Here is a 25,599-nt window from a genome sequence, read left to right as displayed (position 1 = left end):
TGGTCATTGTGTCAGATTAGGCAATCAATGAGTCGTAAAATTGTTGCTGTGACTTGGCGAAAAGTCATGGCAGACTACAAGTTGGACCCTGACCAGTCATAGCTTGCCATCTTTCACATCATCTTCATCATCTTCTGCAATATTTACAGTTGTGCACAGATAAGGGCTGTGTACTGCATTGTGTTGACATCACAGAAGTGTCGCAGAAGTAACAAAACTATGCAGGAGTTGGGTAAGAATCTTTTTGTTGGGACATAGATAAGTTTGCCAATACGCCCTTATTAGGCCACTCATTTTGAGGTATTAAAAAGGCCATATTATGCTCATTTTTGGATCATATTTGTATTTTGGGGGTCAACTAGAATAGGATAACATGCTTTAATGTTTAAAAAAAACACATCATGTGTCTCATGTAGCCCTCTGCCGCAGCACCTCTTTCTGAAACAGTCTGTCTGAGCATATGTCCCGTCTACCAGAAGCCCAGTCTGCTCTGACTGGTCAGCTCGCTCTCTCTATGCACACTCTATTGTATTTGTTACACTGTGATATCACTAAGTTACGGCAGTAAACACTGAAACTTAAACAAGCTCTTTCAGGCAGCTTAGGAGCAGTGTCTTCTGAGGGAGAGAGATCCCTTTGGCTTGGACTTTATTACTTAGGAGACCTTTTACAAGCACAAAAATGCTACACAAAACAATAAAGAAAAGGGAAAAACCAAAAACGCATAATAAGTCCCCTTTAAGGGGGTAGTACCATGAGGTGATGATTTTTTTCCCCTTTAATATAGAGCCCGCATGGCCAGATCAACCTGTTAAGGTGGCCTGGGGCATTTTTTCCCCCCTAGGCCCCCCACTGACATCCCACTACCCACAACATGAGTGTATCCTGTTGCCTTCATGTTCCCCTGAGGGTAAGGAATCCTGGGCAGATGCCTTGGCACAGTGGCTGAATGTGTGGTTAGGCTAGCCGTAGCCAAAAGAAGAGGAACTTTTTACATGTTGTTCTTTCTTAGCAGGCTAGTTTATGCTAGAAAACGCAGGTTTTCCCCTACCACTGCATTAAAACCAAATACTTGATAAATGTGATACAGTGGTGCAGGAATGAGTCCTAAAACCCAGAAATGAGTTAACATTTCAGCACTCCTGGGTCCCTCGCCTTGAAGCCAGTGGGGTTTGAATGGGTTTTCAGTTAGATGCCTGAAATGATCAGCTTAAGAGATCTTCACGTTTAGTTCTACAACATAAAAAACACCAGTAAATATCCCAAATAACCCACACTATGGTTGCTAACAAGTAGCCAAATGAGACTACATCACATCATCACTCCGAACACGGCTTTACAGGCTTGTTGTAGTGACGTTAAGTCATGTGACCTTCGTGTAGTTAGTTTATAGCCTAACATCAGCTTTTTACTTCTGGCAATTGCGTTTATGCTTAAAGAAATCACAAAAGTGTTGTTTCTCTGTGAAGATTATCTTGCTGAACAAATTGTGTGAGTATTATAAACAGTTGTTAGCCATATAGTTTATTTTCTGCAATAATCCAAAATCCAATGGAAAAATCCTGTCGTTGACAGGGGAATCAGGGCGACACTAACTCCCACAATGGCTCATAGAAGACTTTATTACTGCAGATTCTAGTATTACAATGTACTGCAGTTCTGCATGGGGTTGGCCCAAGTGTCATTGTCGTACCCCAGCAGAAGCCTATTTACATAATATATGTCTACTCATTTCATTTCAGCAAGTGTGAAAGTCTGTATTGTGTTGTTATTTTTAGTTATTGTAGTTTCTCTCCTATGCCCGTACACATATGCACAAAGAGCATAGAGTACTCAGCGGAGCACAGGAGAGAGTGACGCGTGAAATGAATTGACAACAACTTATTATGTTACATGCAATAAAAACAAGTGCAAAAAAAAAACATAAAAAATGGACAAATGTCGACAACCCCAAATGTAAAAAATAAAGCTATAAAATGCCATATGCTTGCGGTAATAGTGGCTCGCATTATTTTATCTATAATCTTTGACAGTTATCACTGAGCCAATATTTATACTTTTGTATTCTTGTGTGTAAGTGGTGTTAATTTAACCTACAATAATGATAATAATATTGTGATGAATCTTGTTATTTACGCCTCTGGTAATTAATTGGGTTAGCATTTTAGTTAGCATTGTTGCTAGCATTAGCATTTTCCACGTTTAGTACAGAAGTGGGTGTGACAAGTTTAAAGTTGTTGGAGGGCAATTTTCACTCACCTAGGCAAAGTAACGAGTCATATATGGCTACTTCAACTACTTCTTCCAGGAAGCTTTTTTTTTAACTTTTTATTTAGTGTTTTATTTATTTATTTATTTATTTATTTTCAAAATAACAGACGGTCTCTGACATACGACCTTACAAAAATGATATATTTAAACATAAATAAATGAATAAATATTTTAAAAATAACAAACAAAAAAAAAACACACCAAAAGCAAGTTAAATCAAACGAGATTTACAGAGAGAGGAGGCATTAACAGAAGAACAGGTTCAGCTACAGTGGAAAACAATGACATTTGAATGATATTTTGTTATAATAAAATCTATGGTAAGTGATTATTAACTTAAATTAAAGAATAAGTAGTGTTTTTACCTTTCTTTCCACTGAGTAATTATTACAGTTATCATTAGTAATGCAGTAACATTCTCAAGTAGTAACTTTCTCTTATGGAACAGCAAGTATAGTAAATAATGAGATCTGTTTTTCAGGCGACTTGCCTGCCACTGTTAAGTACTTTGTGACTGAGAAAGAAGACAGTGATACAGTGAAACAGACTCCCTTTGTAAAGGTAAGGTCAAATGGAGGTAGAAGGCTGGCTGTATTATGTCACCTGATGTAATCTGACACAGGAAGGTCTACCAATGTATACTCGATATAATGACTACACATACACTGTGTGTGAAGAAATACACTGTATATAAATACACAGAGAGGATAAAAGTTATTTTGTACATCGAAAAAATAAAAGCTGCTATAGTTTCTTACTTACACATATGAGTTCATGTTGGGTGAGAGTGGCCTTTCTTTTTATTTTTAAGTCTTTGTTCTTGAACCTAACAGCTGTTAGTTGTCTACTCTACTTGAGAGGGGTTTGTGACAAATAGATCCCACAAGATGCTCCTGGGCTTAAATTAAGGCCTCTATATAAAAGGTATAGGTCAGGAAATCAAACTGAATACATCTTCAAAGAACGGTATTTCTTATCAAGGAAATAACTCCATTCAAAGTGTGTGTGTGTGTGTGTGTGCCTGTGTGCGTGCGTGTGTGTGCTGGCGCAATATCAAGCAGGGGACTTCAAGGAAAAATGGAGACCTTTAAAAGTCACTTGCTGCCGTCGCTATTTCTCTGACGCAGACTTTTATCTTGTATTCATTGAATCTGTAAACAGCATTCTCTACTCCTGCCACAAGTGTTTCTCTGATCTAGACTGAGATTGGGCTGCGTTTTGCCGCCGTCTCCTGCAACAAAGAGCAATACAGTACATGTGCCCCGGCGCTGGAATAACAACTGAATAAACACACAATACGTCTTTCCTCCGCACTAACTTCACTGTCTTTGCCCCCTCTCTCTCCCTTTTTTTCCCCCCATTGGCCTCATCAGGGCCTGCGTTCCACACGAAGCCAGACTTCAGTTGGGATTTTAATTGGCCCTCCACAATCAACAGCAGAGCTCCTCAAGGATGTGTTCGCTCCTCAGCCAGGCTACACTCAAGGACCAGCGCTAGGTTTTGAAGTGGCCTCACGCAGAGTTTTGGAAACCACTCTGAGAGCACAGACTTTGAAAAATAGATAAGAGCCACAGGGTATAGGGTTTTATGTATCTTATACCCATGTGCTGTGGTGCCATATTTATCTACAGCAAGAAAATTACTTTCTTGGTTTGTGTATGTTCATATATACATGATATGTCACTGTGTGTATAGGTCCAGTGATAGCGGTTTGACGGAGCTGATCTCCAGGGAGTGATCTTTGAAGCGGCAAAGATAATTCTAGAAGTAATGTGTGTGATTGTGCTGTTTATGCTGCTGCTGCTGTTGTTGTTTGTGAAGATGCACATCTCTGGTCTTAGTGGGAGACTCACCTGGGGCCTCGATAAGCTGTTTGTAGATTCCCAGGAACGCAGACTCGGCCTCCTTGCTGCGCTTGTTCAGAGCAACCACCTGCAGCGGAGAGAAGATGCCATTAAGTTAAACATTGACTGATGTAATCCTGGCGTATGCCTAACTCGCAGTGCACGGAATATTTACATTTCAGGCTTTAGACTGACTTTTACACACACTTAAAATCTTATAGTGCCAACAATGAATCAATAGTCACAAGAGCAAAGGTCAGCCTCACAGCATCCTTCCAATAAACAAACAGTCGAGCGTGTCCTATATATGTCCTGCTTCTCTCAGTGTAACAGAAAAATGTGCACGTCATATAGGTTGTGCATACGTTAACAAACTAAAAGGCTCCATATAGGCATGAAAACTAGATAAACAAGGTGTAAACTCTGACGATATTCTCCCTGTTTACTGCCGAGCTGCTACATGTTGCGAGGTGACATTTGGCCCGTTAAATGTAGGTGTCGCCGTGCACGAGAAAGGCTCGCCAGTGACGGTGGCCTCCATCACCAGCAGCACTCGGCACCTGCTATCCTCGGCTCGGCGGGTGATGCAAACCAATTAACGATTCATTAGGAGGGACAAAGAAAGCGAATTAGCCACCACCTGGCCCCATGGAGAGGGCACCTGCACTAGTGGGTATGTGGGTTACCCCTGCTCCCAGCTCCCGCTAACACCCCGGGCCTGTTTGTGAGTCAGAGGACACGCCGTAACTGCCTTTCCATGTCCTCTGCTCTGCGGCGGTAAATCAGATCAGGCCTTGTCCAAATGACCCCGTACTCCATAAGCAGACGAATTCAAATTATTGTCATCTATGGTCTATGTCATTTCTGTCACTGTTGATTACAGCCTCCGTCTGGATCGGCTCGATGGACTCCACGACGGAGGGTCAAGTGCGCGGTGTGGCTGAGCTCGGCCGCTCATCACCGGTATGACTACACTTGAAAAACGTTCATTTTGCGAAAGGCTGGAAACACTTATGAGAATGGTGGCGGCGGTGGTGGTGGGGCTGTTTAGTGGGGTTATAAATAAGGTGTGTGGAAAACAGCGAGGGACGGAGAGCCTTTGATTTACTGGAAATGGCTGGCGACTTCCCCGGGGAGGCATAACGACAGCATCATGTTTAAAGAAATATCATAAAGATCAAGCAAATCCCCCCCATCACTCCCACTTGGAGCAGCTCAGAGGAGTTCATGGAAAATGGAAAAGGCTGGAGCCCAATCAATACAGATGCAATAGTCTGCAGCTCTCAGCCAGCTCCCTGCTACACTATGCTGTTGTTTCACTCAGCTATACCCCCATTTTACCCCCCACACCCCACCCAGCAACCTCCATCTGCCCCTCCGCCCACCCACCTCTCCTCTCCATCCAGGATGTGACGTTAAAGAGATATTTTGGATTATTTGGCAGTTGGTACACTCCCAGTTTGGAGAATCAGGCTGGAGTCCAACACAGAAGCTAATATATGTAATGGTATGGACAGGGGGCAGTAACAAAACATATTTTAGACACCTAAAAAAAGTCACTAACATCAATATTAGTTTAAGTGTAGCTATATTGAGAGTATTTTCAATTCTTTATTCACTCCAGCAGCCCCTGTCTGACGGAAAAGTCATTTATAACATCAGTTCTCCATCTATCCTTGAGTCAAAGCCACCAGACTCAAAAACAAAAATCATTTTAGCTTGCTGAACATGGACGCCACTAGTCTACTGCACCAAAAGTCACACAATAACACAAACAAACTAACTGATCAAGGCAATGGTAGACCAGCAGCTCCTGTGTTCAGAAATATCAACACTATGAAACCTGAGCAAACTGATTTGATTTCTCTCAGAAATATGGGGAGAAGGTAGCGAGTAACTTAACATGTCAGAAAGACATGGCGCAAAAATGAGCAAAAAAGTTGGAATTACCTGAAAATAAGCACAAAAGAACAAGAAAATGTCCTCAGAAAAGGGGTGAAAATATTTGTGTTTGTATTTATTTTATATGTTTTATTACATTTCTTTTGTAACGTATATAAAATTATTATAATTATATACATTTTCTGGACATTTTCTCCTTTTTTTGGATAATTTTCTAATAGTCTTCCCCTCTTGTTTAAAACAAATTTTTAGGTAATTTTCTTGTCACCTTTTACTAATTTCTTGCAATTTGTGGGACATTTCCAGCCAAGTTGCCTTTTCCCCACGCCTTAGAAAGAAATTAAACCAATCTGCTCAGGTTTCAAAGGGTTAAATAGCTTGTGAAAGGCATCTGAATGCAGCTTAATAGCCCAGGCTATTAATAGAAGTTTTACAGTGTGTTTTGTTGCTGACCCCCATCCACAGCAGTACATTGCTTAGCCTCTGTGTCGGACTCCAGCCTGCTTCTCCAAACTCGGAGCACACCATTTGCTGTATGTAATACGCTATTCATGACAAAATACCCCAATCAACCCCATTTAAAAAAAGGTAAAGTATCCCTTTAATGTCTACATGTTTGTTTGCAAACAGAGAAAATGTGCAAAGCATGCTGCCCCCATAAACACTGTTTCCAGCTTTATATGAGGGTTATGAGTACATCAACAGCTAGTGTTGGTTCAGCTAAGGTTTGGTTTATCCCCGCTGATGAGAGACTGTTTTTCTGTTTGCTTCGTTTTCATGAGGAGCAATTTCGTGTCACCACTGCGTGACAATGAGCAAAGCTCCAACAGCACTTTGTGACAACCAGACAAACTATCATCAACCTGAGCTTACGCCCCGAACTACATGGCCACTACAGCAGGGTGGCTGAACCCACCGCTAGTCATCAACTTTTCACTGACAGTCTGCTGGCTGGCCCGGTTTCCTCTGAAGCATATACATCAACTGAGACTCCTGACTGCATGTGTAAAAAGCCTGAGATCCTGTGAAGGCAACAGCGAGGGCTCCATCTTCCAGAGAGACGCGCGGGGGTCTCCTGGCCCTCCATCATCCTTTAACGAGAGAACACGGAGATTACCTCCACAATCACACCATTAACCTGCCTACAGACACTAGCAGAGACATCAATCACACGCCTGCCTGATGCCTTCTCACGTTAGCGCCCGCTATGCGTATATATATACCCCCCACACGCACACACAACCCACCCTCGCCATCATCAAAGCACTCTGAGGTGTCGTGCATAATATGGGCTGATCGGGGAGTCATCTTCATCTCCATGCTAATCCACCTTCAGCCAAGCACATGGGAGTTCAGAGCCAGAAGTCTCGCACGAACAGATACGAGCATTTGTACAGAGGAGGTACAGCTCGAGGAAAGACTACTTCTGCTCCTCTTTTGGATGCAAGATATGGCTCTGGCCCTGGCTTCAGCTCACAGCGCATTCTTTGTTTTCACCCGTTTTGTGATAAAGGATATGGCTGCCGAGGGAATGGGCTTGGCCACAGGTTGATTTTACAAGCAGGAGTAAAGCCCGGGGCAGAGTAGCAGGAGAGAGACAAAGGAAACCTGTTAGAGCTCCTCCATAACTCTTCATGCTGCAACAGAGTGGGCAGAACACCGCCTCTGGGACAAGGCTGCTGGGAAATACTTACTGATAAGCCTTTGAGAATACTTACAGTACCCGCTAGTGTGTGAATCTGAGTGTGTGTGTGTGTGAGAACAAGCTAGCATGTGTTGAGGAGGGGGGAAATAAATGAAGGAGGGGAGTGAGAACAAACCTAGAATGAAGTAGAGGAAGCAGAGTGAAGGGCTACTGAGCGACATCCAGAGAGAGACAGAGAGACAACGGAAAAGAGGGGTTCCCATAAAGAGCGCAATTAGCAATTATGCAGTCATCAATTACAATTATCACAACTGGTGATTATGCAATTATCACTCTAAATCATCATTTTCCCCCTCTGCCTTACCAGTTTGCCACCCCCTGTGATTTGGTTGTTTGAGGATGGGTTGTGATGATGCAGGTGATTAGAGTGAGTGACGATGACGGGGGTGTTGGGCGGGTGTCAAGGCAGATCTCGCACTGTGTGTGTGCAAAATAAGTGTTTGAATACAAGGAGCATGTCTGCATATGCATCTGTGTCTTGGTGTGCACAACATGTGATTGAATTCTGTGTATTTTTCGTGTGTGTGTGTATGTGTGTGCCTGCGTGCGGATACACGGTTCCCATCTCAAGGTGAATGTGGTTGGTTGCTGTGGGTGGTTTGGGGACAGCAAATGTATGGTTCCACAGTCCCTGAGGCCTCTAAATTACCTGTCATCTTCCCCATGATGCAAAGGTCAGTGCACAATCATAGGGAGTCCATCCTACTGTGCTGCTCACTGAGCGCCAGTCCAGCCCACAGGCTGACAGGATGTCACAACAACCCGGGTCCCGCTCCATGCTTATTAGAACAAAACAGTGGGAAGCCCACCACCACCGCAATACCACTTGTCACAACACCTTCCAGAAGAATCCACTGGATTCACAACAACATGTTCAGTCCTTGGTGTTAATGTAAGTGTTGGGAAAATTAGGCAAAATATGGTCAATGCTCTACTATTAAGTTGTCTTAAATCGCGCTGACATCTAAAGCTGGGATTGTTTTTGTCAAGCTTATCTTTATTGGTAAAGCATTTCAAACATCTGATTTTAAACTTAATGGTGTTCCATTGACAACACTGCCATTTTGAACCTTGTATAATGTCCTATTTTTCTTCTAGATAAATCTTTTTCGAATTATAAAGATTTTTTGCCCAATACATGACTTAAACAATTAACTGTTTAAAAATGTTAAATTAATATGATGTCACACAACTAATTAAAACTGACTAGTTGCTTCAGCTTTATTACAGATCTACAAAATGATGTGTTTAGAACATTGCTGTAAATAATAATTACATAATAGATCAGATGATGCAAATCTTAAAATAAGCCAATAGTCCGGTGGTTTTAATTAAAATTGAAGGAAGTCCCCGTACTTCTTGTACAAATCAATGTTTAGATTTTTGAAGTAATACAAAAGAAATGGCTGGAATTAAATTTATTCAACTAATTTTTCAATTCCAGTACACTAGAGGTATAAGTGTTTCTTAATTGGTAAAATGATTTTATTTCTCACTCCACGTTATCTTCTAATGTCTTCTGATGCGCCCTTAAAATTTAAAATGGATCTGATTCTGATTCTGATTTTGAAGACAATCATGAGATGCATCTGAACAGCTGGCTGGCCACAGGAATGCCTACATCACTCATGAAGGACTAATAGATTTGGTTCTTTCAACATTGTATAAACAATCCAAGGAAGAAACCTGCGATCCTATAGTTACGTGCTTTCAGTTTCCTTTATATGTGACCTGTATGTTAAAAAAAGGACATGCAAAACCGCTATTTTCCCTTGAGAAGCAGGGAAAAGATCATATTTTAGCTGTGCCACCCAGCACTTTTGCAGCTGTCACTGCTGGCGTTTGTTTTGCGTTGAGTGTAGGTTCAGAGGAGAGGCGGGAGGAGAGAGATGAGTTGGTGCGGAGTGACTGATGAGTGGGTGGAGGAGAGGGGCAGAGGTAAACACTATTGCAATACAGTCTGGACGGTGAGAGTCCCGTGTACACCCACACACGCACTCCCACGTACGCGCACACACTTGAACTTGGAAGCATGCAAACACACACGTGTCAAGTCGCACTAACGCAGATGCACAACTACACACAGACTGTGTTTGAGGGCAGATTTAATCATGGTGACACCCATCTCGGAGCGGTGGTAGCAGCATGGCGGTGGCTGTGGCCGTCTCTGGATGCCCGGCGAGATGAGCAGTCAGAGCACTGACACACATCTCGTCGCCACGTCAATTCCAATCAGTGGTGCCTGTCAGTCAACATGCTGCGCTCACCGACTGACGCCACTGCAGAGCTGCCGTCTCAGCCAAATAAATGGCCAAAGCTGACCAATATTCTTTTGTAGCATTTATCCGCTCCCGATGTAAATACATGCTGCAGCGAGGCAGCGACAGTGAAAATACAGCTCGATTTATGGAAGCCTTATGGGAGAAGCTCACCTGAATTTAAATAGAAGTAGAGTGCGAGGACCTTGAAGAGTATGCAGCGGAAAAATGTCAATATAGATGTTTTAAGACATGTTTCTAGACCCTATTAATCCACAGAGAAGCTAGGAAGGTTTCCATATGTTTGTACAGTTATTATTGCATTAGCAGTCAATAAACAACAATAGGAGTCTACAGCCGTGCTCGCTGCATTGTCAGGCTGTACTTAGGCACCGTGGTGCTTTCAGCTAAATGCTAACGTCAGCATGCTTACAACATAGATGTATAAAAAGAACTGGACACAGCATTCATTCATTCCTATGAAAGTTCAGACGTATTAAAGTTGCCCAGTGGTGTATAAAGCCAAAAAGGTTTGTCTTCCCGGGCATAAAATTACCTGGATCGTGATGTCAACAGAGCAACTGCATTTAAGACTTCATCGGCTGAGTAACCAGCCTTAGGTTCAGCCCTTCTCTAACGTGAATTGGGATAAAATGATTTAATTGAGAGGCTCTTCTACACTTTTGAATTGTATCGGACTGAATAGATCAAATCCTGATAGTGAAGTGAGTTATTTAAAAGTACCAGGCCGTAAACCTCCATTCTGGCCATTCAAGGAATTGTAGTTTTTGGCACATTTATGTTGGCTTAATTTTCTAGCCCTGGAGGTTGCCACTTGTTTGGGCGCCATGGCTTCAAGTGATGAACACGGAGATTCTATTTCTGCATTTTGGCCACTAAGGGTGTTTTCATATTAAGCAAGATTGTTTCGTACCATGCACGAGCAAGATTCTTCCCTTTAGCAATGTTGTTCATAGCCCGAGTACACTTGCATATGTAAACACTGATACAGGAGGTGGTAGTATGCACATAGTTGGTATCCAATCCACCAATACACACAAACATGTCATCAACAAGGCACATTTGCCAATATTCGGCGTGGGAAATGGGCCCAGTGCAGGCTGGATACAAAGGTGTCAAAAGAGACATGAGGCGCTGAGGAATGCCTTTACAACTCTGCTCACTGACGGCAACTTGCAGTTGTTCGTGAGGTGAGAAACAGACCAGTTGTTGACTAGAATATTCTTTTTTGATTTCCACAGTGTGGGTAAAAAAGTGTGGAGAAGCTTCCTAATCAGTGACATTAGTTAGGTTATTATCATGGCAGTGAACACAGCGCACACGTGACATGGCATGCTTGCTTTCACACCTCTTGCGGACTGTGCTCAAGTGCACGTGAATTGTGCCCAAGACCACCTTCTCAAGCAGATTTGGGCAAGGTTCACAAACAAGAGTCTTTGGGGTCAAGTGTCCTCGGATCCGGGCCTGGGCCTCTAATATGAAACCACCCAAAATCAAATTGGCTTTAATGCTCGGCACCCCGGACTTGGCTCACAATGACAAACCTAACATGCTACTATTTAGCAAGTATAACATTTTAGCTTAGAGTGATAGCATATTAGCAATTAACAAGAGGTACAACTAATCTGATGGAAATGCCATTAGTTTTACAGGTATTTACAAGTATTGGAAACACGGTAATATCATCAGAGTTTTTAAAATTCACCCTGAAAGGGACATACACGTGTACCAAATTTCACTGCAATCTATCATAGAGTTGGCAAGACATTCCCTAAAAACCACAAATGTCAAGGTCATGGAGGCGCTAGATAAAAAGTTAAAGGACCACCCAAGTTATTAAGATTCATCCTCTGGGGAAAAAGAATGTCTGTACAATATTTCATGGCAATCCATCAAATCTTTGCTTAAATGTTTCAGTCCACACCAAAGTGGCGCACAGACCGACGGCAGACCCCAGAGCCACGCCGCTAGCACATAAAGGTAGATCAAGATATATGACGCAAGGTGTTTCACTTGAATATGAGACAAGACAAAATGAGCGTGACCTCAGGTCACCGCCCCAGCAGAGAGTGCCGGTAATGACCCGGGCTGAGAGGAGAGCAGATCTCTACAGATCAAGGTGGAGCTGACGTAATCCCGACGGACGTGGCACGCGGAGCAGCATGAGAGACAAAACATGGCACGACATTAAATCCAGATCAAAGGGCCTGCTGTCTCCACCACGCAGCAGGTGCCTTCTGGGTCCCCCTCCACCATCAACAGGCGGCAGGAGCGCCGTGTTACCCGCCCTCTCGACAAAACTCAAAAGCAGCAGCCTCGGCGCTAACACCTCAAAGTCACGACAAAGTCAAAGTCAAGAGCCGGCGAGAGAGAAACGGAGGGAAGAAAACAAATCTTTTCTGAACGTCTTTGTAGTTCAAAAGACAGGAGTTGTCATTTTCTTTGAGCTCGCGCTTTCAAATGTTTGATGCAGCGAATGACCTAAACCTTGAAGAAAGTGTGTCTGCTGAAAACGTATCCATCATGGCACGATGGGAGGGAGCGGGGGCGTGCTGAGGCTAAGATGAAGGCACCGGTTGATGTGCTGAAAGGGAGGGCTGCGCAAAGTAGCGGTGAGTGCACCTGGACTAGATTTCAGAGCTGGGAGAACTGTTAAGAGGAGAGAAGAGAGGAGAAGTGTAGGTAAGGGCTAATTATAAAAATAAAGTGCCCCCATTATCCCGGCGCTGTACTGCCCTAGTGAACAAAGCTACAACAGATGGGGTGTCATGGGTAACTGTGCCAATGTGAGCCAAAGCCCTGGAGTGGATGGACCCTGGCAGGCCGCTGGTGGAGCAGCCCTGGCAAGGGAGAGGCACAGCTGCATATCTCGCCCTCAGACACATGTTGACAGTGTTTCTCTAGCCCTGCCTACACTAGTCAAGGTGAGACAGCATGACACGAGGGGAGAGAGAGGGAGAGAGCAAGGGAGAGAGCGCTCCACCATGATGGATAGCGCTCTCCATCCACCTCTCCTCTCTCTCCCTCTTAGAAGGCTGGTGACTTTCCAGTGAGGCAATTATCATTGCGGAATGCATAATAGCCTAATTAATTACAGGTGTCAGCGCTGCCTTTGTTTCAGCATGGAGGAACATCATGCCAAAGCCGCATCCGCTAAAAGGAGCAGCGCTGATGAACGAGCCTTGAACCACGGCGAGAAGAGCGCAGCTGATGGAGGAACACAACGCTGCGGAGACGACTTGAAGTCTGCCAAACAATCCCGCGTCTGTTGCAAACGGAAGATGGATTGGAAACACATGGTGCAGAAATTAGGTCCATTATTTGCTTGATAAATCTGCTGTTTGCAATCGCGGCGCTCGGAGGAAGATCTCAGGTAGGCCCCGAGTAGGGCGGCTCTGAGGGTAATTTGGTTGCGAGTTGCAGACAGCGCGGCAGTGTTGCTGGCAGTGCTATCAACAATGAAACAGCCCCCTTACCCGGCGTTCCTTACAAACATGGCATATCATTTGTCCTGTCAGATTTGCCGATTTCATTCATTGTAGTGAGCAAGCCGGAAAGCAGACAATTGCCGGGGAGAGAGAAAAAAGACCTAACAGGACCTGCGAAGGAGAGAAGTGAATGATGGGGTGACTAGGGAGGAGAGACAGCACAGAGATTCCTGTTATTCTCCTCCTCAGCTAAACACAAGCATACATTGGTGCAGAGCTTAATAGAACGTCGCATTTAGTGTGTGTGTGTGTGTGTGTGTGTGTACTGTACAGCGCGTGTGTCTATCTATGGGGGGTCGTGGCGGCAGGCTGATAATCCCACCACGCCCCCAGGCAGTGGGGGCTCATTGTAGAGTACATTGAGTCTAATAGGAGCGGGCGCTGAGGTTGTATGCAGCTCTCCCTGCTCCCACTGTGAGAAGAGTTTTACATAATTAATGACTGTTGATGTTTCCCAGGTAGTCGCCCGGCAAATTCACTCCAGACTCGGCTGCCACCGTCGTCGGTTCCGCAGAGAATGAGCGACACCAGAACAGACAGCTTACATTACAGGCATAAATAAGGCAATTTTGTACAGTGTCTTCAGACATTACTGTGAGGGGGGTTCAGGGCCAACGATTCGACTTGCTTCAGAGAAACACTCAGAAAGAGCTTTTCTATGTCTCAGAGTCTGCAGAGAATTTGCTCTTGATGCGAGTAAAACTGCCTCCTTTAGTGTTTTTATAATTCTGCATGCTGCACAGACAGAAGCTTGGCGCTTTTCAAGATAACACTTGACGGCTCCAGACGGATGATCATTCACGTCTGCATGAATCAGTCTAATTTGAATGTCGATCTTAATACATGTGAGCCCGGTGGTCTGGATTTGGATGTTCCAGACCTCTGACAGTCTGCTGAGGCCTCGGGGCGCTGGCACATATTGCTGGGAGGCAGTCCACATCCACACTGGAGCATGTTAAATTAAACATTTAAACACGACACCAGGGGAAGGCTATTTTTTACTGCTCTCGGCCCACTACTCATTATTAATTTGTAATAACCTTTAAGGCTTTTTGATGTCATACATATTTTACAGAGAGATATCACTCCCAGCCAGACTGGAGAGGGCCTGTCGATGACAGATCACCAGAGTGCCACCGAAATGTGCCTTCGTCTGCTATAATTAGGACCAGGTGAGGGTTAAGAGTGATCTTTGGACTGTGTGTGTATGAATTTGTACACCAGCTCACACTAATGCATCAGTGCGATGACATGTTAGCATCCAAAAAAGTGGATCAGCCAAAGAGAGGAGACTGGACAGGATTTTCCCAAAATTACCTCCCACAAAAAAAAAGTGCATAACGTCTTTCTGGCAGTGACCTGACTGTCATTTTAAAACCCTTTATGTATTTATGAATGCCCAGAGTAAAGGAGTTAATTTCAGCTGCATAAATCAGCTGAGTGGTTGGACATTTAGGGGAAAGGGGGACACATTAGCACCCCGCTCTCTGTCTTCTTCATATTCGTCTGTTAGAGGGCTGGCCAAGGCCCATCTTGCTCCCGCTCTGCTGGGAGGCCCTCGGTGCCCGCTGGATGCCAGCCTAAAGCTCATGTACGCTGGTGCCAACACGCCACTAAAAGCTGTAAAACAAATGAGCTCTGTTTGGTTAATGTACACTGATTGACCTCTGCTGCCAGGCATTTGATGTCATGATTGTAATGACCAGCTTTCCTGCCTGATGACTCATATACAATGTGACAGGCACGAGGTGGCATTTCAATTTGACTGAATGAGGGCTAATCAGATGAGATCCCGAAAACGGCAAGGGCTGATGTTGTTTTCCTATCATATCTGGGAAATTACTGCTAAAACTGTAGCATTTAAAATGTATTTGGTAATATTTTTTAAAGGGTTAGTTCACCAAAATTCTTTAAAAATGTTAATACTTTTCATTGTATGTAGTTTTTTGTAGTAGTTTTATTTTATCCAGGTTTTAATATTTTCATTTCTGAGATTTCTGCTTCCTTCCAACAAAATATTAGGTGGCGCGGTACTGAGGATGTATACTAATGAGATTTAAAATCTTGGTTGTTCCAATGGCTACTTGTGACCTTTTGCCACACGGAGCATGACTATTAGCTGTGAGCAGTCCTATCAAAGAGTGACTTTTTAAAAGCCTTAAAGAGACAGTTCACTATAAAATCAAAAATACATATTTTTTCTCTTACCTTTCATGTCGAAACTATTTTCTCTTTTTTCCAAATTACACCCCCAAGCGAATCACTGCGCAGGAGGAAGAATGTGTCTACTGCTAACTTACTCATTAAGCTTGTAATGTTACAGCTCAGCTGAGGAGGCCGCCTTTAACGTCTACAGCTTGTGCTGTCACGAACCTCCTGTCCATGAGAAAATGCTCATTTCCTCCTGTGCTGTGATACGATTTGTTGGTGTAGTTCAGTAGAGAGAAAATAGTTCCTACATGAAACTGTTTACCACGAGGTCTGTGAATTATATTAAGTAACAACATCAATTTCTGTAAGGAGACCATGGTTATAAGTGTTTTTAATGTTTTTTTTTTTTTGTTACTCTCTCTTTAGTGTAAAAAGTTATGATACTTTCTCTGGTGCAGAGATTATACAAACAAAGGCAGGTTAGCCTTGATCTTTTCTGGCTGACAACAATTTAGGTCATCTTAAAATTCACAGCAAGAGGGTCCCTGGTTCGAAACCCCGTTGGAACAGGGTTCGGTTCGTGGGCGGGGGCCCTTCTGTGCGGAGTTTGCATGTTCTCCCCGTGTCTGCGTGGGTTCTCTCTGGGGTCTCAGGCTTCCTCCCACAGTCCAAAGACATGCAGCTCAGGTTGATTGGTGACTCTAAATTGTCCTTAGGTGTGACTGTGAGTGTGTATGGTTGTCTGTCTATATGTGTCACCCTGCGATAGTCTGGCGACCTGTCCAGGGTGTACCCCGCCTTCTGCCCGATGACAGCTGGGATTGGCTCCAGCCCCCCCGCAACCCTTACGAGGACAAGCGGTTATGAAAAATGAATGAATGAAAGCATTAAGAAAGAAGAAAACCAGTTGATCTGACAACAGGCTAACTCCTCTTGATGCAGCTATACCTTTGCTAGCTAGGTAGCTGGCGTTTTCCTAACATTAGCTTACTTGGGATGTGTCTTTATACAAAGTGATTTTCTGTGAAAATTGTGAAGCACCCGCAGCCACATCTTTTAACCATCTTCTAATTTTGGTTTTCTTCTCAACGTAGACAAGCCAAGCACATAGCATTTTTAAGTAGCCTATAACAAGGAAGAGGAAATTTGACAGAAGTTCTGCTGTGTTCCAAACCTGCTCAACCGAAACCGGACGGGACTTAAGAAGGGCTAATTCCTGTTTCCTTTCACATACATTGTATTATTATGGTGGAAATCTCAGAGATATATATTTCAAAATGTGAACAAATGAAACAAAAACTACTAGCATGGTTATACACAATTAAAGGTGAGAAGTGAGAATGTTTTTTCTGTCATTTTCATGAGCCAACCCTTTACAGGAATTGCAAGGAATGCTAAAGAATTTTTTTTTTTTTTTTGCTTCACAATAACCATTCTTCTTGTTACATCATGAGGCAGACATTCAGGGGCACTAAATCAATCTTAAGAAGCCTCAGAAACAACTCTTCAGCAAGCTTTATATATAGGACCTGACTTTAGTGGTTATCTATTGGATGCTGAGCGTTACATAACCCTCCATATGCTCAGAGTGTAGGACAATTCCGTACGGGTTATAAATAAAGAAACCTGACGCACGGCTGCAGCCACTGTGATTTGGGCAAGTTCTCACATGGGATGTCATAGTTCTGCAGTGCTAGCCCCACTGCTATTTCAGGCTCTGCCTCATTAGAACATCCGCCGTGAGTGAACAAAAAAAAAACACAGACTGTACAAAAGACATTTCATTAGGGAAGAAGGAGTATGAAAAACGTTCACCCTCCCAGCCATGGTGCGTTACAAGCTAAAAGTCTATGCATTGCAACATTAAAAGGTGGATGCACGGTGACACACACACACACACACGCACGCAGATGGCGAAAAGTAGCCAGGTAGCTACACTGCTGAGATCTGTGTCACATGGTCCCACAAGGAGGAGGTCTGCAGGTCTCGTTGACAGGGGCACAAACACGCAACCTGCCACAATGACTGCAATTACCCCACATCCACTGCCTTCAACAGGGGAGTGAGTGTGTGTGTGTGTGTGTGTGTGTGTGTGTGTGTGTGTGTGAGGGGGAGAGTGAGGGACGGGACATGTGATTATGCATGTAAGTGTGACTTCTTGCATGAGAGAAGAGGGGGGAAAAAAAATAGACATTATTGCGTGACTGCCTGAACCAGCCTCTGTGTGTGTGTGTGTGTGTGTGTGTGTGTGTGTGTGTCGGAGCGCGCCTGTAGAGGCCCTCTCACACCACAGCGGCTGGCTAATTTAGTTAGGGAATAGCTGGCTGTCCTTCAGGTGAATGGACAGAGATTGGTCTCAATATGAGATGTAATAAAACAAGCCCATCACTGGATCTCACCGCACCTTCGGCTGTCCTTCACATGTCTCGCCAGAAGAAGACACACGCCCACAAACACATACACATACACACACACACACGCTTACACACAAACACACGACCCAAGGAGCCCTCCAAGGTTTGCTATTTTGAAGACCATCAAACCAATATTGCTTTTTCAGTTATTTTAGCCAGCATTCTATTTATTTTTATAACCAGCCACAATATATGAAAAAGTTAACTGCATGAGTAGTATGTGAATTTGACATAAACATTGTCTGATTTTATTTGCCAAATAATAGTTCTGACATATTTAATCATACCCATGGAAAACACTTAGTTCCTTTGTTTTGAAAAATGCTGTATAGGTGAAGTTCAAGAAATAGGCAACGCAGTAACAGAAGCTCGGTTCATGTTTGATCACTGCTATGTACTCACAGTAAACAGTATGGAGCCCACTTCCTAGTCCCAAATTCTCACATTACAGCTAAAAAAAAAGGCACTCAAAATGGTTCTGAAAAAGATTTAGGCATGAAACTAGCATACAGTTAAATTTTCTTGGTTCATATTTAATCAGCGTCTAGTTTTACTGTTTGATCAGAGCTTGGTTTTAAAGACAGGACAAAGAGCGATGCATCTCTCTCTCTTGATCCGCTTCTATTCAACTCGTGTCCATGACAGAGGGCACTCAAAAATGATGATGCACTATCTGTCATTCAAATAACAGCCCTGGAACCAGAAAAAGCATGTCATCCGAGGAATGTGAGCTAAGAGATGAGCAGGTAAGTTGAACAGAAGTTTACTACAGTTCATTTACTCATACCACTGACGCTGTTAGTAAACAAAGCTGACTGACAATCTGCGAACATACCTTTAAAATATCAAAGTAAAAATACTCAATATGCAGAAAAAATGCCACTGTGAGTGAAATATTATTATATGTCAGATTAGGCCTGTTTAAGTGTCAATAATGATGCATGAGTGTGTGAGAAGGATTTATTGTCATAGCTAATTTTTGGGGGGGGTTATTCGATAGGACAGATTAAGCATGAAAGGTGGAGAGAGAGAGGGAATAACATGCAGTAAAGTGCTTCTGATTGGAACTGAATTGAATTTGTTGCAGCAAAGACATAGCTTTTGTACATGGGGCTCTGGTTCTACCAGGTGAGCTACCCGGTGCCCCGTCGTAACTAGTATTTTTAACTTTGCCTTTGTAGTGAAATATTGCGTAATTCTACCTCCAAACACATATTTACATGAAACTTATCTGAGAAATTTTAAGGGGAAATCACTCTCAGAAATGTTAATACCTCAAAGACAACTGTGACAAGGGGCCCCAACTAAACACAGTAAATTGCCAGCCAAAGACATTGGAAACCACTTATTTAACATTCATCAATCTGTTGTATTTTATAAGCTTATTATATGTGTTAATGTAAGACCTTAACATGAAATGTTACTCGTAACTACTGCTGTCACATAAATGTATTGGAGTATTATTTTTGGACAATATTTCCCTCTAAGTTGTAGTGAAATATAAGTATAAAGTGGCATAAAATAGAAATACTAAAGTAAAGAACAATTGACTCAAAACGTTGCTTGAGAAAGGTACTTGGTTACTTTCCCCCACTGGTAACCCACTGCTACAAACTCCTGCATGTTACTTTTAGTCAGAGAGTTGTCTGACCTCCATGTCTCCTGTATACTAACGGGCTAACAGTGGCTCTCTGTGAGGACTGAAGCACGGTGGAGCTCCACATGTCCTCCCATACAGCCGCAGCTGACTCCTGCTCCTTCCTGCCAACACTAACATCCAGAGTCTGGTGACCAGCAGCTTTTCTTCCCTTTGGCCGTCCCCTCGGCTCCACTCCAGGCTGGGCCCACCACTCCAGAAGACGAGCGAGAGCTCTCCCACTAAATCCACCGAGACCCAATTACGGGGACTGCAGGAGAGATCGCGAGGAGATGCAAAGTTACTTTGCTTTAATTGAGGATGTGTTTAACACTCTCCTCAGGCCACCATGGCCACTTTATGTCTTGGATGAAACAGAGGGCCCTGCAGTGGGACTTTAAAACATATATCTGTTTGTGACAAAGGCAAAGAACACTCTGATGCGTAGGCTTAGATATTAAAGGGCGGCGGGTGTGATTTAGGACGTCGTACTCGCAGTGTAAAATAAGAATAAAACAAGCAGATCTCTTAAAAGTGTAAAAACACATTTGATTTGTGTCGGGGAAGCAACACTTTAATGTGCGGTGTACATCAGAGGAGATGCGCCCCTCCCTGGTAAGAGAGTTATTTCACTTGCAGCTGCTTGTTTTAATAGAGCCACATGTTAATTAGTATTGTAGTTAATCCCATATTACAGAGACCCAAACTGTCAGGTCATATTATAAACAATCGGTCCTAATGTTCGTGCATGTGACATTTGGAGCTGCTATCTCTTCTAGCAAAATGTTCCCTAGGTACTAATTGGCCTACTTTACGCTGTCTTTCTTTGAATTGCCAGTTTCTTTATCATTTGGGATATTAGCCTTGACAAGCATCATCCCATATACCATAGGCCTGCTAAAAGTGGAGAGGAGCTGCATCTTTTTTCTTTTTTTTTTTTTTTTGCAGAGGGACAGCAAAAATGAGAAGAAATGATTTACACTAGCATGTAACACTGCAAGATCTACCTTCATGGGATATTAAATACAATTTGAAAGAAGAATAAAAGTTCAAACACTTAGCCAGCAGCAAAGTGAGTGTAACTTTTCTCCGCTTGCATTATTTAAGATAGGCTCCATCATTTTATCAATCTATCGATCTCTCACCAGAAAGATGAAAATGGAAAAATAATGAGGCCGATGAATGCTGTGTAAAGAACATCAATGTGCAAAATTTAATTATCTGTGCTGGAAAGAGAAGGAAAATGTGTCGGCTGTTTTCTAAAACAAAAAAAGTGGGGAAAAAAGGAGCAGTTAATATTTTTCCCTCTCTGCATATTTTAATTACCAGATCAATCATAACTACGTACTGCAGTACTGCAGAGAAAAGAAAATTGCAAGTCTAAATGAAAAACAATAGATTTGCTTTAAAGTCTTCGCTCTTTTGAAGTCTAAATTAAAATTTCAGGTGCCTTAACAAGAGCCTTCTTCAGAAAGTTATGATATTTAATTAGCGTGTTTAGATTTTGCTGAAATTAAACTTCACAGCCGAGCATCATGTGAAATGAAGACTGGTATTCCCGGCTTTTGGCGGTGGGGGGGGGGGGACACCACAGATGAACACAGGGAATTAAATCACTTCGGCACATGAGGGCTGTGTATCCTCTGACAGAAGCTCGTGTTCTTTTGACTTGTGCTGCCACTGGCTTGATCTGAGGCTGGGTCTCGCTGTTCAATAGAGCGGAGAAACAACTTTGCTCTCTGACTGTGTCTGTGCGCCTCTGATTCTGTGCCTGAAATCAGAGAATTGCGCCGTAGAATTGGCGGAGCAGCTCTCCCCGTTCCGCCTTTTCCTCCTCGCATGAGCTTTTCCTGGTTGTACGAGCGCTGATGTTTATTTCTCCTGGCATGTCCTCGCCGGCGCTGAGCCACCGATTTCACACATTTTTATTGGCTAATTTGACTGTGCTCTTGCCAGCAGCTGAGAGGGAGCCAGGAGTCAGAGAATCTCGGAGACACTGCTACTGCTAGTGTTGCTGCTCTCTGACTTTGGATGCCTGGAGGGAGCAGAGGAGGGAGGCTCTCACCTGTCTCATAACAAGTAGTTGACCATGTTAGACTGAGGCGAGCTGGCTCTGAGAAACTGCCTCTTAGATTAGTTACTGTCTGCTGCTGGTGAGTGTCTGTTTGGTGAGGGGTCAGGAGGGGAATGTGATTGCCTGTCTCTTAAGGTGACAGGGGTTTAGAGGAGCGGATGTACACCCGGTCAGACACCCAATAGGAGCGGTGCAGTCGGCGCTATGCGTGCGTCCGTCCTCAAACATGGCTAACATTTGCACAGCAGCGGCAGTCAGGCGTGACGTCTCCGGGCTCTGAGGTTTGTGCTGTCAGGACGGTAGAAATTAAACCTGGCACTGCAGAGCAGAATGTGCTGAAACTCATCAATTCCACATGGCTAGAGAGCCAAGTGCCTATTTATAACATCCCCACACCCCACCCCCCTTCTCTTCTTTACCTGGTGTGCATCCCTGGCTCTAAACACGCATCCGTAATGATGAATACACCCAACTGGGATGCTCCGACAGGGCATCAGTCAGGACAGGAAAACAAACACGCCAACACACACACACACCGTCAGATCACAGCACAGCAGAGGAGGGATAAGACTGACACTGGGAAGGCTGATGGAAAGGTTGAGGCGTCTCAGCATAAAAACACCCAGCAGAATCACAACAATCAGTCACCACGCTGGAAACAAACAAGGGCAGTCAGATATATTAAACTTCTTCAAAAGGCCCAATCTGTGGCTGAAATATGGCGCACCGCTGGTGAAACACTGCCACCCAAATACAGTTTTTTTATGTAGTCATTTACTGAATTGATGACTTTTCATTTTAAAAGTTACTGCCAGAGCCTCTGAGAAACAGACTGATGGCATTCTGCAGGAGTACTTGAGTCATACATTTGTGTTTGGATAGAAAAATGTGTTCACGTTTATGATGTCTGCCAACACTGGAGACAAAAACAAAATAAGCTAGTCGAGAGTTATTTTAGCTTTGCATTCAATGACATCTTCGACATTTCCACCTACAGCTTCAAAGCAACATCAGTGAAACTGCACAGCACAACTTAAATGTATATTCATGAGAGGAAGATGCACTCCTGCTGAGGTCAACACACAGAAGACTTCTACTGCTGCAGCCATATTTACTATGATCTGTAGCTTGTGATGGCCAGAGATGAGACCATAGACTGTACATTAAGATGGACAACATGACAGCTCCCCCAAAGTGTAACATTTCAATCTCGATCACCTCCTGGTGTCTGTCTGCAGTATAGGTCATAAAGCCCCCCCACCATGTCAGTGAATGGGACATGGACCAGACTTAAAAAACTAAAACTCCACCCCAAATAAATGTTTTCCAAAGATGGTTTCTGTCACTCCCTGATGTTTGTTTGTTTTTGTTTTTATGATAAGTTCTATTTTAAGGAGTTATTCAGTTCTACAAAAAAGGCATTTTTCTGCCATGATTGACAGCTGTGACAGCCAATCCATGCACTCGCATTCTCGCATTCAATGGAGCTGCTTGCGACTGGACGGATGGGTGTTTTGGCGGGAACCCTACCACCACCATGGATATCGCTACTGCTCAGACTCCGGGTTCAAATGACTTTACCAGCACGAGATGGCAGCGGCCATATCTGGGATATTTTAGCCTTACTTAGGCATAGCAAGGGTAAGTGGGGACATCCATCTTTATATGCAGTCTATGGGTGGGAGCAACTTATTGTTTTGCAAGTCTCAGGTTAAAAAACTCGAGTTCAGGTCCTTGGCAATCATAATGCATTCTTCACTAAATGAAATGCCCTTTTAACAACAGCGTAATCATTTATTGAAAATACAAAAAAATATGAATGCTTTAAGAATCTGTACTTATTTGTTACTTGTATGTATTTGTTGGTTGGAAGCTGTTGCTTCTCCGTCTATAATTTTCAACTTGCTTGTTTTACATTCTACATTTCATTTGTTGACCACTCATAGTTTTTGTACTTGAACAAAATAATCTTTGGTATAATTTTTTCCAACTGGAGCTCAGTAGCATAATGTTGGTTCTTCATGGTTTTCTCCTACAAATTGAATGAATGTTGTCAGATTGGGTCCAAAAAAGTGGATCTGGGACAATTTAGTATTAACTTGCTGGGAATTTAACATTTGCTGAATAAGGAACTAATCTGATTTGTAGCACACTTTAAATAACATGCTTTTTAATCTTTGGGCTTTGGGGGAAGGTATCAAGTATTTTTAAGTCAAAAGTTTATGTGAGGTCACAAGTCATTAATGTTTGAGTCTAAGTCAGTTTTGTAAAGTCTAAAGTCATCAAATTTGTGACTCAAGTCTGTGTCTGTAGTCTGTGTTTATTTATGGAAAAACAGGCATTGTACTAATTCTTCAGACTTTGGCTTTAGCTAGTTAGCAACATACATCTGGATGCATCCAAAATCACTCTCTATTTATTATTTGTCTTACAATGTCCGGCTTCTCAAACACTTGTCTTTGTACATTCAATGGAGTCCAGGGACTAAAAAATAAAGGACACAGTGGATTCCTGCTTTAAAGCATCGAGTTTAGCATTTCAGCCTTCGTCATCTTGGTTTTTTGGAGCCAGACGTGACCACAGATAGAGGCTGGAGCTGTGGAGGAGCGAGGGGTGGATCTGACTCATAGACTTTAGTTACGCCTTCCAGATGGCCAGTAGCAGCCCCTCCCCTTTAAATATATGTAACTTTGGGCGTTAATAGAATGGAAAAGGGTGAATTATATAAAAATTCACTGCCCGTACAGTTTCTATAGATATAGCTATAGAGACCAAAATTTTTTTTGTGCCAGGCCATACATTTTGCTTTTGGAGCCAGCCCCAAGTGGCCACTTGATGTATTGCAGTTTTTGGCACTTCTGAGTTGCCACTTGGAAGAGTCATCTAGTTTCAAGAGATTTTTTTGCTTTAGTTGAATCATCTGCAATACCTGCTGATGCATTTTTGTCTAAAGAGCACTACAGAGTATATCTGCATCTGATAGCGGGCTGCTCTCTGAATCAAGTTTAAAGACAACTGCACCATCTGTAAAATTCACTTTGTGTTCATCCTACACTGTGTTTTCACATTTGTTATTATTCTGTATCTGTCACTTGTGGCCACAGTGGCCACTGTTGGCCACTGGCAAAAATGACACTGACTCTCTTTAAAAGTGTTTAACAAACCTAGTCAATAAACAGTTATCACAACAAGGAACAAAGTGAATGTAAAAAAGAGCTAATTGAGAATGGTCTGCTGAATGGTTTTCTGATGTAAAATGGATCAGTGAAATTAAATGAAAAGCAGCGCTGCCTTCAAAATGAGACTTTCTAAAATTAAAAAAAAAAAAGCCTTTGACTGGGCTATTTGTTCATTTGTCAATGTATGGACTCTGGCATTAGATGAGAAGAAGTATCAGAGGTAAGATGGACCGCCGTTAAATATTTGATTCAATCTCCACATATAAGCTTGTTCATCTTTGGCTAATCGTAATCAATAAAAGTCAACTTTCAAGTAATAAAGAGTGAAACAGTAAGTGAACAGACGTGCATTGAGTTTGGGTCAAAGCAGCTTTTCTGCACTGATGTGGAGAACAGGCGAGGACACTCACCCTCTGGAGATGCAGAGGACGTAAAAGACTCAAGGAAGGTATTATCTAATGTCCAATTACACTCCCACGCCCCCCTCCACCACCACCACCACATGCCTTCCCCTCTGCTCTGTCTCCCTCTCCTCTCCCTACCTTCCTGCCTCCCACCTTCCTTCCCTCTCCTTAGTATGAAGAGGACACAAGTGATAAACCAGGAGCAGAGAGCCGGTGGTTTACATGGCCCTGGAGCCCATTATGTTCCCTACA

The 25,599-nt window shown here is 43.1% G+C and overlaps 1 protein-coding gene across 2 annotated transcripts in view; it reads right to left on the bottom strand.

The window, feature by feature from the left end:
• cux2b (cut-like homeobox 2b) overlaps window positions 1-25,599 on the bottom strand; it is a 110,021-nt gene that overhangs the window by 37,736 nt on the left and 46,686 nt on the right. For both annotated transcript variants that reach the window (XM_088077155.1, XM_088077156.1), the window contains exon 4: window positions 4,125-4,203. In XM_088077155.1, the coding sequence (XP_087933281.1) occupies window positions 4,125-4,203 (79 nt within the window). The remainder of the gene's footprint in view (window positions 1-4,124; window positions 4,204-25,599) is intronic.

Source organism: Plectropomus leopardus, chromosome 4 (assembly GCF_026936395.1).
Source record: "Plectropomus leopardus strain MGB_pleo_1.0 chromosome 4, ASM2693639v1, whole genome shotgun sequence".
Taxonomy (NCBI): Eukaryota; Metazoa; Chordata; class Actinopteri; order Perciformes; family Serranidae; genus Plectropomus; species Plectropomus leopardus.
The sequence above is the reverse complement of the archived record's forward strand: the minus strand, read 5'-3'. Positions and strand labels throughout refer to the sequence as shown.